Here is a 12,772-nt window from a genome sequence, read left to right on the forward strand (position 1 = left end):
TTAGGAATGAACGCCAAGGGGCGTTGTTGTGAGCGCTGACCAGGAACTACACCACACGCTCCAGACGGGCCAGCCGTGTAGGCCCCGCTCTCACGACAAGGGCTGAGGACGAAGACGAGTCACCGTGGTCTACGGCTAACCTCGAGTATTCGCATTTCGACGAATGGCTGGAGTTGGCAGTCACAGGATACTCCACTCGGGATACTCGAGGTGTTGAGTGCGCAACGATAGGTCTTCCGTGGCACCCTGCCTGCTGGGTTGCCTCCGAAGCTCCCGCATAATAATCACATCTTACTGGTGCCTGGGAAACTACATGCAAATTCTGTCATCTATCGCATGACTCCATATCAGCTGAATTTTCTCAACCAGGAGTAGTTAGCTTAGTTGTTCGCTAACGGGTGCATAGAACCAACGTACTCCCCTATCTGCGCTCCTACTATCATGGTCGATAAACGAAACTAGGGTTCAGGGGGGCGGAAGATGAGTATGGTAGTTAATATCTAGCTCTCACGATATCCCCGGATTTTTCACTGCGTCCTATTCAAAGTATACTAGAGATGCTTGGGGGAGCTAAATGTTTTTCTACTCGAAGCAGGCTTTCATCATATCCATCCGTATGGCTAAGGAAACCCGGTGGAAGGCTGCCTTCCGCTCCGTATTGGAGCTATTCGAATATATGGTTGTGCCATTTGAACCCAAGGGTGCGCCAGCTACGTTTCAAGCTAATATCAACGCCTCCCTACAAACACTGATTAGGACAGGGCGTAATAGCCTAGCTTGTTGACGCCCTCCTACATAGTCCTGATCTCCCTAGCCACGCTAACCTCCTGCGACAAGGGCGATGAACAAGCAGAATGCAGAAAACTATTTCAGGGCAGAATATGGGCAGTTATCGGCCGGCAAGAAATAGGAGAAGCCGTTGAAGAGAGATTTGTAGAGACCCGCTGAAGCAATCTGCAAGGGATCTGGGGAACACGAAAGGGGAATCACACAGAAAGGTAAAAGGCACTTTCACATAACGCTGAGCTGAGATAAGTAGCCAGAGCGGACCTTCGCTCCCAGCTGTCCTGCATTCTAGACCAGCCGGCGTGGGCCGCCGCCGTCGGGCTATGTCGATAATTGAAAGCACATAAATGGGCCGAATATTGGTTACAAGAGGTTCAGGCTGACAGCTGGCAGGCTGACAGCTGGCAGGCCGACAGTATACCGCTCAACCGTTTCATAATTGCAGATTTCAAGGATGGATTCCTTTAGCAGGAAAAATGCAACATGATTTTAATCTCTCGTGGAAGGGTCAGCGGAGAGCCTCTTGTAGTGCTCGTGCACTACATATACCGTAACATGTAGTAGCAGCGGTGGGCGATAGCAGTTCACACCACAGGTTGTCACCGAGATGTACACAGGTAGGTCCACCAGCGATGAAGACCCTGTTGCATTCTTCGTGCTAAAAAAGTCCATCCTTGAAATTTGCCGTTTTGCAACCCTTGAGGTTTCCGTATACTATGAGCGTACCAGCGGTCGACCTGAACCTCTGGCCCATTAAGTGCTTTCAATTTTCGACAAAGCCCGAGGGCCGATGCCCTCGCAGGCTGGCCTATAATGCAGGACATCTGGAAGCAAAGATCCGCTCTGGCTATGACTACCTATCCTGGCCTTGTGTGAGAGCACCCCTTTACCTTTCTGTGAGGTTCCCCTCTTGCTTTTCCCCGGCCGTCTGTAGATAGCCTCAGCATCACTCGAGTCCCTTTTCAGGATCTTCTCTTATTTCCTGTGTACCTATCACTGCGCAGGTTCCGCTCAGAAGCAGTTTCTGGATTCTGCAAGGGCATCGCTTCGACCACTTCAACCACGCAATGTGGATGCGGATAGGTTAATGGTTTCGATGGTGGCTCCTTCCTCGTAGCCGCTTAACGTAGTTTTTGCCCTATAGGCGCTCTATTGTATGCTTGAAGGAAATCCTAACTCAATCATGCTCAGTGTGAGTTAATTGACTGTAACTCCAGTGTTGTGCGACTAATGGTTTAAGATAATGATTCTTCGTTCCTGCATTGGGACTCAATTCATGTATGTAACGCCATTTGCCTTCCCACCCCAGCATTTCTTTCCAAACGGCATGGGACTCTTTCCCATAATCACGCCCTATCTGATGTCGTTCTTACTTCTTTATTAAGCATTTTCCCCCGCTAGAAACTCACGACGCTTCCTATAGGAGATCGCATACTCTCGTTACACCAGCCCCTTGCGGCTCCAAGGCCAAGGCGTTTGGGGTGTAAAACTGACACCAGCTGCTTTTTGGAGAAGTATCACGCTGAGCCATTGACTCCATTGCAGCTAGCGGGGCTCCTCAGCTAAGATCGAAGGCACAGACTGTACACTACAAAGTAACCCCACACGCAAGTGCACGCAGACCTCCTTATTGGTGCATGCACGGACACTGTAAGCACTTATTAAACACGTACATGGCCCCCGTCAGCCAGCGTGCATGCAGCTTGAAATACGTGTACAAACTGCAAAGAGCATGCTACAATCGAGGAGTGCCAGTAGGCTGTACTATAGGCTGTGAATCCCCAAGGACGTCAACAGGGTGAAGAAAATAGCAGCACAAAAGTAACATTCATAATAATCAAAAAGGATACAGCATCGGAAGGCAGTAAGAGCAAAAGGCAAGTGACAGCTACCGAACGGCTGTAGGAGGGAGGCCCCTGCTGCAGGTCGCGGCAACGGACGGGGCTGTTTTGAGCCCGCGACTTCTCTGCGGGTTTGCTAAGCATTTAACAATCAAGAAGATGCTCAATGGGTATAAAAGGATAAACTTTTCTCTAAATTTCCGCATGTGTAGACTCGAACGAGCAGGCATGCCTATCTGCGTCGTGGCAAGGGATTCTTAAGTGAGCGGCGATCCTCACGGCAGCTGGGCATGCAGCTGGTGTAGTGTATGTTTCTTTCTTTCTGGAGGAATGTTGGGTCTTTTGCAGTAATTTAAAGGTATTTTGCTAGTATTTGGGCCTATTTGGTCGAGGCTAGCCCGCCTGACTCACCCCCATCGATTTGCTACTGCAGGGACGTGCTGCCGCTGGTTCTCTTGCGGGGCTAGCAAGCATAATCTTTATTCTGCATTGGTGTTAAGATTACAGTAGGTATAAAGCGGCAAAGACGGAGCTTCAGCGGCCTTCCTTGATTCTGCCCTAGGCCGACGACGCCGGTGCCTCCATTAAGCTAAAGTTGTCTCGGGGGCGATGGGGAAGGATCTCGCGAAGTTGTGGTGTGGCCGGTGGGTACGGGGGGCCCCATGGGATACTCGGCTTCCCCTGGGGGCCCCTGTACGAGTGATGAAGCGTGGGGGGTTGTTGATGCTTGTTTGTATGCTGCTGGCGCTCACGGTGGGCCCGTCTGCTGTTGTCAGTTCCTCACTAGCCGCCGCTTCTGTTGGCGATGTGGAGTTGGGGGTGCCGTATGGAGCCTGGGAGTCTCCTGAAATTGAAGAAATTGCGGTACCTACAGATTTTGCAGAGTCTGCAATGCCTAGTCACAAGGGATTGAAGACGATTGTCGTGGGGTTGGTGTTATTGCTGTTGTTTCTGACTTTAACAGAGTGGCGTGTGAAGGGATCCCAGAAGAATGGCAGTCTTTTGTCACGAATTCAAGATGCACAGGATTCAACCGCAGCCCTTTTGAATTCTCCTGTACAAGAGTTAAACGCGCACCTTGAGAGAGACGGAAAGGCGATGAGTGTGCGCCTCTTGCTTTTCATGACATTTATCATTTGTTTATTTATAGGCACAATGGAATTAGCATTTTCTCTAGGCCGTAGATACACCCAACGCGCTTCTTTCCCTGTTCTGAAGAGGGCCCAGGTTGTAGGAACTTTCGCCGCACTCATGATATTCCTCTCCCTACTTGGCATCTTCGGTGCATTCACAGCTTGGAAACATGTAGGAGAGTCCATTTATATTTAAACCCCCCCTTCAGGGGCATTCAACAAGCACAGGGGGCCCCCAGGGGCCCCTCGTCTAACGCGCAGGACATGGTTCAGCATGTGTGGGGGCCCAGAGAGATGCATATATATATATATATATATATATATATATATATATGTGTGTGTGTGAAGATGTATCTTGTACTCATTGAAAATTTGCATTGTTTAGAAATGCATTCAATACAATCTGCGTTCAATCGAAATTTAGAATGAGGCTTGCACACAGCTTGCGTTGATGCATATCCCTGTGCACATCTTGAGGTGTATCGAGAGGTGTTCTTTGTTTCGTTTTTTTCTTTACGTGTATTGAGTATTCCCTGGGGGCCCCCCTCTCCCTACCAAAAGTGCACAATATTCCTCTTCAGATGCAACTCAGTGCTTCAGGGGCCCCTATTGGGGGCCCCTATTGGGGGCCCCTATTGGGGGCCCCTTCCCTCCCCAGGAGCCTCAGGTACGGGGGGCCCCCCCTCCTTTCTAGGAACCCCAGGTAGAGGGGGCTCCCCTACCAAGGGGCCTCATGTACAGGGGGTCTCCCGCTGCTGCTTCTGGGGCACTGGGGCTTATGCATGCAGTTTTTTACGCCCAGGGACGTGGACGATGCTCCTTGAGGGGAACAGCATCGTTTCTCGGGTGTACTGCAGCAGCAGCAGCGACAGCACCACTTCTGCCTTCCCAGCAGCAGCAGCAGGGGATCTCTGTCTCAGGCGATCTCCTGTCTCCAGACAAAAAAGAGGAAAGGACACACCCACAACTTCGTATTGCACCAGCAACCCACAGCAATGCTACCCCCAAGGCCTCACAAATTCAGCAGCATCAGCAAGAGCAGCAGCAATAGGAGCTGGTGCAGCAGCAGCAGCTGCAGCTACAGCAACTGCAAAAGCAGTTGTAGTGCCAGTAGGAGCAGCAACAGCATCTGGGCTGTCTCCACATACGGTTGTCCGTCTGCGTGCAACGGGAGGAACATTTTGCATTTTTAAAAGATTAAATGGTTGTGCTTCTTGATTCATATGCATCGTTAAGGCCCTTTACTGCAGCTGTCTGTACACTGCATAGACTCTATAGAGTAGCTAAGGAGACAGGGCTCCACAAGCACCCACTGTGGCTCTCCTGTTTGCTGCTGCCTGACTAAGCGCAGCAGCACTGAATGCCGCCTTCCCTGTATGGTGCTGCTGCTGCCGGAGTCATCTGCAGGAAGCGCGCTGGGGTGTGTAGGCAGCGTTTGCAGCTGATAAGGGTAGGCAAGGCCTTTAAAGAGAGACAGTAGCAACACCCGCACCTCAGGCCGCAGCAGCGAGGCGGGAGGCGCGATGCCACCGTCGCTGATGATGGAGAACATGCAGCCCTGCAGGCACACCCCAAACCCTAAACCCTAAACCCCTAAGCCACTACACACGTAGCTAACGTACAAACCCCCCCTGGCCCCGCAATTGCAACAAAAACAATGAAATGAGGCTACTGCTGCAGTGCCGCACGTGGGGGTCTCTAAGGTGGACAGACACCACCGCCTCCGCCTCATCCCGCATCAGCAACGGCAAATCGTAGCTGCAGCAGCAACACAAACAGCACCAACGCCAATCCATCTTCCCTCACCACCCATCTGAACGCCCTCGCAACACCTGCTGCTGATGCTACTACTACTACTGCTGCTGCTGCAGTGGGCGTACCTCAGCACGAGGTCTTCATGCCCGCAAGTTTTGCAGCAGCCCGTGTTGCTGCTACTGCTGAAGATACGTTGTGCTGGAGTGCAGCACGCAACGCATGCAGCAGCAAGCCATGTGCAGGGGTCTGAGGCATTGAGGCCTTCCGCCTCCCCAAAGCCCCAAAAGCCAACTCCCTCCAGCAGCACAGTGAAGCCGGGCTCCTGCGTAGCCTGCTGCTGAACCAGCAACAGCAGCAGCAGAAGCAGCCGCAAAAGAAATGTAGCATTAACGAGGGAAGTCGGTTGCAGCAATACAAATAACAGCAAAATATTAGGAGCCGCAGCGGCAAGTGTATGACAGCACCATCGGCAGAAACTCCTGCACAGCTGCAGCAGGCGTGCTGCTGCTGAGGCAGCACCGGCAGCAGCAGCTGCTGCAGAGGCAGCATCAGCAGCAGCAGGTGAAGCACAAATAATACCTTGGCAGCAATTAGCGCGAGCTCCCGGCAGCTACGGGTTACCGCCCCAACCCCCCGATAATGCTGCGGAGCTGCAAAAGCAAAGCACAACGAGAGAGAAGCTCCTTGTGGCTGCTGTAGTTGCTGCTGCAGCTGCTGCTGCAGCTGCCGTTGTTGTTGTTCTTCCTGCAGCAGCTGTTGCTTCTGCTCCTGATGATGATTAGGCCCGTTACCACCAGCTCCACATGAGCTTTGAAAAATTTGTTGTTGCTGATGCTGTCCGTGTTGCTGCTGCAGCAATTGCTGCTCTTGCTGCTGCTGCTGCTGCTGCTGATTCGACTGCATCGTGTCCACAAAAACCTCATCCATCAGGTCATCCGTGTGTTGCTGCTGCAGCAGGTTCTGCTGCTCTTGCTGCTGTTGCTGCTGCAGATGCTGCTGTTGGTGTTGCTGCTGCTGCTGCAAAAGGTGCTGCTGCTGCTGCTGCTGCTGCCGGAATTGCTGCAACTTGCGTTTGGATTCTCTGAGGAGGGCGCGCCGCTCTACCACGTCAGCACACCAAAGGGGTAGCCGAGTGAGCTGCAGCAGCAGCAGCAGAAAGAGCAGCAGCAACAACAGCAGCAGCAGTAACACAATGAGCAGGGCCCATGGAGCACCGGCAGGTTCACGTCAGCTGGCAGGCTGTTCGGAAACGACGGCGGGGTTCACCCGAATTGAGATGGTTTAGGGTTTAGGTTTTGTTACCTGAGCCCTGTCGGGGGAGGTCCACCCCAGAGCAGCCAAGAGGCCCCCGTTGCTGTCGTTTAAATCTTGTCTTAAGAAGGAGACATTGCGCAGTCTTAGCCATTCTCCCTGCTGCAGCGCGCTGTCTCCGCAGCAGGCTAAGTGTTGCAGCAGCAAAGAGGAGACAGAAACTACTGCAACCCCACCCCCCACCCACGAAGCGTCTTCCACCAGCAGCCAGTAGCTGCAGCAGCACGCCGTGCTGCTGCTGCTGCTTGACGGGGGCGATGAGGCACTGAGGGCTGGTCCGTAGCAGGCCTTTACGACCTGAAGAGACAATTTATACAGCATGCAAATCTCCTGTTGCTGGTGCTCTTTCTGCTGCTCCTACGCTGCAGCAGCAAGCCCCAGCAGCGGCAGCAACAACACAAATTATATACAACCCTACCAAGGCAGCAGCAGCAAATACCAGATGCAGCAACAGCCAGCAGCAGCAGCAGCGGGTGGCAGCAGCAGCCAGCAGCAGCAGCAGCAGGATTAAAGGGATACCCGGACAACAACATCGCCAAACGCTCCCTCCCCTCTGCGGTAGAGGGTCCTCAAGTCCGCAGTGTAGCGTGAAGTGAAGACTGGGAGCACACAAGCCCTAAACCCTAAACCCTAAACCCTACACCCTAAAGCCCAGAATCTCGCACTCAAGTGTTGCCAAGCCAAAGGGCTGCACGGGGGTTGGACGAGGGTTTAGGCTGGAGCGGCCGCTACAGCGTCTTTCACTTTCGGGAATGCATAGGCAGCCCTCCTTCAAGGCATTAGGGTTTAGGGTTTAGGGTTTACCGGTGTCTGTACAGAAGATGTTGTTGATGAAGCGGTTTAGGGAGTGTATAATGGCGACATCGACCTCGCAGAAAGAACTCGTCTTCCCTCTATCTCCCGTTACCTTCATGCGGCCTGTTCACAAGTCAAGGGTTTAGAGTTTGGTACTTGGGTTTTCGATGTTAGGGTTTAGGGTTTAGGGCGCATTCATGCGGGCTGGCGGATTGGGGCGGAGGGTTCCCCCAATCGATTGGGGTTCCTATGGCTAGCGGGCTGCCATGGTTTAGGGATTAAGGCTGGCTTTAGGGTCTAGGATTGGGGCTAGGGTTAAGAGCTTATTGCCAGCTTATTAATGGCTTGGGGGTTTAGGGTTTACTGATGGCTTTTGCGTCTAGGGTTCACTACTGTAGGGTTTCGGGCTAGCTTTATAGGGCTTAGGGTTTTTTGCTAGCTTTAGGGTTTAGTGTTTCGGCAGACTAAGCAGCGCCTGATGCTTCTGCTGAGGGTTTAAAGCTTCTTCCTTTTGCAATGCACGGGGCCCCAGGGGCCCCCAAACCCTAACCGCCGTCGCCCACGTAGGGAACAGATCACCAAAGAACCGGCCTCCCCCTCCCTCTTTGAAGTGCAGCTGAAACGCAAATCGTAAACCCTAAACCATAAACCCTAAACGCCGCACGCTGCACCCTGGACGCTTTACAACGCGGAGGAGACGGACTTTCTTGCTTCTAGAACTTAGGGTTTAGGGTTTAAGCTTTGGGGTTTAGGGTTTGGGGTTCAAGGGCAGACCACTACTCTGTGCAGCCGCAGGATGCTACCCGCCAACATAAACGGCAGCGAGGCGCCGCCGCTAGTCCCTCGCAGCTGCAGCAGCAGCAACAACAATAGCAACAGAAGCAGCAATAGCAGCAGTACAACAGCCATCAGCAGCAGCAGCAGCAGCAGCGGGGGGCCTGTCAGCAACGAAAGCCTTCCGTTCAAAGGGTGGTCGAGGAGCGCCCTTGGAGGCTCTCCCTAACCATTAAACGCAAACCCTAAACCCTAGGCCCTACGGGAATTGCAGTTGCTGCTGTTTACCTGTAGGCTGAATTCAGCTGCCTTGTGGCGCTCGAGAGGCACGGGAAGAGAATCGTCTACAACCCGAACGTTCATGTAGCACACCGCTGTGCAGACACCCCACACCCTAAACCCTAAACCCTAAACCCCAAGCCCTTTGGCTCCGTTGGCGGCAGGTTATTTGCTGCATTTGCTGCATTTACTACGTCCAGTGCCCCCCGTCAAGCCCTAAACACTAAACACTAAACCCTAAACCCTTAATCCTGATCTTACTGTCGGTTTCTTGAGGCGCTCTCCGCATTTCCCAGTAGACGCAGTAGACATCTACCTGAGGCACCTCCACAACACTAAACCCTAAACCATAAACCCATAATGTAAAACCCTAAACCCTAAACTCTCGGTGACTTGGGCGGGACCTTGTCTGTCTCACTACATCACTCTTTTGTATGTGCGAAAGAGGCGTATAAACATGCTGTCTTGCTGCCCTCAACCTTTGCTGCTGCTGCTGCTGCTGCATCTGCTGCGTGTGTTCGCCAGCTGCAGCTAGGGCAGCCGGCTCTTCTGAATCCGCTTCTTGCTGCTGCTGCTGCTGTTGCTGCTGCTGCTGCAACTGCGGCATTAGGTGCTGCAGCAGCGCGCGAGGCAGCCGCTGCTGCACCCACTGCGGTGGGCTTAAGACATCGCAGGCTAAGCGGAAGCAGAATCCATTCAGCAGCAAACCCCTGCTGACTCCAGGAGGCCTCACGTGCACCTACAGCAGCAGCACACACCAACAGAGGCAGCAACGCATTGCTGCTGCTGTTGCTGCTGCTGCTGCTAATCCTGGTGCTGCTGCTGCTGCTGCTGCTCCGCAATTCTGCATGGAGCTTCCCAGGACTTGCTGTGCGTAGCTTCTCGATAAAGCGAAAGAGAGAGGCAGAGCGTAAACCCTAAACCCTAAACCCTAGCCCGTAACCCTAAACCCCAGAACACCATACGGGAAACCCTAGCACCACAACAATGACCCAAGCTGACTTGTGCAACTCTAAGAGCCCCACAAGAGGGGCCCCAAGTACCCTAAACCCTAAACCCTAAACCATCAAGGGAGACCTTACCGCTGCCTCAGGGGCATCGTCAACAAGGACGAAAAGACTCGTGGTGCAGAGCAGTCCCTCCTGCAGCCACTCAGGCAGGCCCTGCTGCTGTTGTTGCTGCTGCTGCTGTTGTTGCTGCTGCTGCTGCTGCTGAGCAGCCGCACCAGGAGCTTGACCAACCAATGGGGGGCCCCCAGGCCCGCAGATTTCTATTGCTTTTCTTTGGAGGGATTTATACGCCCAAACAGCGGGAGATAGTGGCAATACAAAAGCTTGCTGCAGCACCAGCTCGTCCTGTACAGCAAACCCTCAACCTAAACCCTAAACCCTAAACCCTAAACCCTAGGCAAGCGGACCCTAGCCCCCACATCTAGATTGAATAACTCGTCTATACTGCCTTTCACTGTTCGTTTCAAACCACCCGCTGCTGCTGCTGCTGCTGTTGCTGCTGGTACTATTGCTATTGTTACTTCTGCTGCTGTTGCTGCTGCTGCTGCTGCTCACTCCCTCTGCCAGGAGAACACTTAGGTACTTCGCGAAGTTGCCTCCGACCTGAAGCAGCACAAACCTCCATTGCAGCAAGTCATCTACTTGTTTTGTTTGCGTCTGCTGCTGCTGTTGTTGTTGTTGTTGCTGCTGCTGCTGCAGACTCTCCAGCCGCAGCACCAGCAGCAGCGCGTCCTCAATTCTGTTGGCCTTTGGGTCGCAGCCGGCGTAATGAGCCAGCAACGCAGCAATGGAGCCGCTTAGCGTGTATCTGGTGCTGCTGCTGGAGTTGTTGCTGCAGCAGCAACTGCTGCTGCTGCTGTCCCACGGCAAGTCAGGGGGACCGTCTGCAACGGCAGCGGCAGCAGCAGCTGCTGCTGTTGCTGCTGCTGCTTGAGGCGGAGATGAGGCATTCCCCGCGAAGTTCTGACAATAAAACGGGTGTAGCTGCTGCTGGTGTTGCTGTTGCTGCTGCTGTTGCTGCTGCTGCTGGTCGAGTTGTGTATCGAAGAGAGAGAAGGGAAAGGGCTGAGAGTTTAGCCACCCTCCACACGCTGCTGCTGCTGCTGCTGCTGTTGCTGCTGGTTGCAGCTGGCTGGGCACAGAGCCTGAGGGGTCCACAGTCAAGCGAAGGGCATCGTCTGCTGCTGGCGCTGTAGCTCTTACTGCTGCTTCGGGTGCTGCTGCATCCGTTGTTGCTGCTTCTTCGGTGGAACCGGAAGCAGCGCCATCCACAACCCGTGCAGCAGCAGCAGCAGAAGCACCAGCAGCAGGCCCAGAAGCAGCAGCAGGAGAAGCACCCGCAGAAGCTGCAGCAGCAGACGTAGCAGCAGCCGCAGCAGCAGGCGTTGCAGCTGAGGTAGCCTCAGCTGGAGCCACTCGTGGAGTTTGAGGGGCAGAGTAAAAGGTGTCAGAGCCTCCTTCTGCCTCTGGAAGTTGCTGCTGCTGCTGCTGCTGCGATGCTGCCTCACGAACACAAGGACTGGTGGGCCTGGAGGCTACAGCCACATCCACAGGACGGTCGGTGCTTTTGCTGCTGCCGGTGTTGCTGCTGTTGCTGCTGCTGCTGCCATCGCTTCTGGTGTTGCTGCTGCTGTTGCTGCTGCGGCTGCCAGTTGGCTGAGAGGGGCTGTTTGGATCTGCTCTTGCTGCTCTGGCTCTTGCTGCAGGAGCAGCAGCACTAGGCTCAAGCCTATGCGCTTGCGGAGACTGAGCGGGGCTTCGCCTAACAGCAATGTCTGTTGGTGCTGCCGCTGCAGCGTGTGATGCTGTTGCTGCTGCAGCGTCTGTTGCTGTTGCTGCTGCAGAGTCTGTTGCTGCTTCTGTTGCAGCGTTTGTTGTTGCTGCTTCTGCAGCGTCTGTTGCTATTGCTGCTACAGCAGCGTATAATGCAGTGTCTGATGCTGTTGCTGCTGCTGTTGCTGGAGTTTCTGCTGCTGGTTTTGCTGCCGCTGCTGCTGAGTTGCGACGCCGGCGCACCGCAACCCGCTCGTCTGCAGCAGCTGAGGGCCCCCCACGTTTGCGGCTATCTGCTGCTTCAGCTTGTTTGCTGCTGCTGCTTCTTTGAACAGTCTCTGCATCCGAGGCCCTTGGTGTACCTTGAGCGGCAGCGGAAATGGGGCGTGGTGCTTCTGGTGCTGGTGCTGCTGCTGCTGCTGCAGGGCTTACCTCTGCCCTATCCAGCGAAGGCGCCTCCATCGTTGTGCAGCAGCCGCTGCTGGTGCGGCTGCAGCTGGCGCTGGTGCTGCTGCCGCCAGTGCTGCTGCCCCCGTTGCTGCTGCTGCTGCTGTGGCTGCTGCGGCGGTTGCTGCAGCTGTTTCTGCTGCTACGGCTGCGTCCGCAGTTTACAGCCTCGCCTTGCTGGAGTCATGCCGTGTGGTTACTGGGTGGGGTTGTTGCAGTAGCAGCCACCCAGCTGCTGCTGCTGCTGCTGCTGCTGTTCGTTTGCTCGCGTCTGCTGGGCGTTCGCTTCAAGTAAATACCATACAAGATTGTTTCTGCTGCACCAGCTGCTGCTGCTGCTTCTGCTGCAGCTGCTCCCCCCTTGCCGCTTCTCGGGGCCCCCCGGGGGCCCCCTCTGTTTGCGTGTGTGTATGTGTGTGTATCCAGCAAGGAAAAACTGTGCTTCATTGGTTAGTTCAATATAGTTTAGTAAATTACATTTAAACAACTAGAATTTGTTATTAGGGGGGCCCCTGGGGCCCCTCACAGTGGGGGGCCCCTGCTGGCGCCGGCGGAGGCCCCGGGGTGTACAGACAGCTCACGTTCAATGAGAAGACAACAATTGGTTAATATTTATATCATAATTATGGTATTACTTAATCCTAAAGGACATGCATATAAACCCTAAACCCTAGGTGCAGCACTAACAAACCCTAAACCACCACCCTCTAGACCGTAATACTATGCAACAATGCAGACAACACATCGCCAACGCATGCATTGCTCTATGTTGAGGGCCAGTGGGGCCTCCTGATGACTCTTAAATCCCCCTGGGGCTCCCAGGGCCCCACGAGGGGCCCCTTAAATTGTTAGGGGGGGGGGGGGGGCG

The 12,772-nt window shown here is 54.1% G+C and overlaps 3 protein-coding genes across 3 annotated transcripts; 2 read left to right on the plus strand and 1 right to left on the minus strand.

The window, feature by feature from the left end:
• Positions 1-43: 43 nt before the first annotated feature.
• Positions 44-281, plus strand: EAH_00032040 (hypothetical protein; the record flags this gene model as incomplete). Its single annotated transcript, XM_013396008.1, has 1 exon — positions 44-281. A coding segment is annotated over one exon (238 nt), but the record flags the coding sequence as incomplete, so codon positions are not given.
• A 2,505-nt stretch (positions 282-2,786) lies between these two features.
• On the plus strand, positions 2,787-4,978 carry EAH_00032050 (hypothetical protein; the record flags this gene model as incomplete). Its single annotated transcript, XM_013396009.1, has 3 exons — positions 2,787-2,797; positions 3,404-3,909; positions 4,563-4,978. 3 exons carry the CDS (start codon positions 2,787-2,789, stop codon positions 4,976-4,978), a joined length of 933 nt encoding a protein of 310 aa, XP_013251463.1.
• Positions 4,979-4,991: 13 nt separating this feature from the next.
• Positions 4,992-11,919, minus strand: EAH_00032060 (hypothetical protein, conserved; the record flags this gene model as incomplete). Its single annotated transcript, XM_013396010.1, has 12 exons — positions 4,992-5,318; positions 5,449-5,518; positions 5,641-5,852; positions 6,137-6,652; positions 6,818-7,123; positions 7,346-7,425; positions 8,201-8,237; positions 8,684-8,769; positions 8,936-8,990; positions 9,093-9,413; positions 9,757-10,029; positions 10,240-11,919. 12 exons carry the CDS (start codon positions 11,917-11,919, stop codon positions 4,992-4,994), a joined length of 3,963 nt encoding a protein of 1,320 aa, XP_013251464.1.
• Positions 11,920-12,772: the final 853 nt, after the last annotated feature.

Source organism: Eimeria acervulina, genomic scaffold (assembly GCF_000499425.1).
Source record: "Eimeria acervulina Houghton genomic scaffold, Eah_scaff307, whole genome shotgun sequence".
NCBI lineage: Eukaryota > Apicomplexa > Conoidasida > Eucoccidiorida > Eimeriidae > Eimeria > Eimeria acervulina.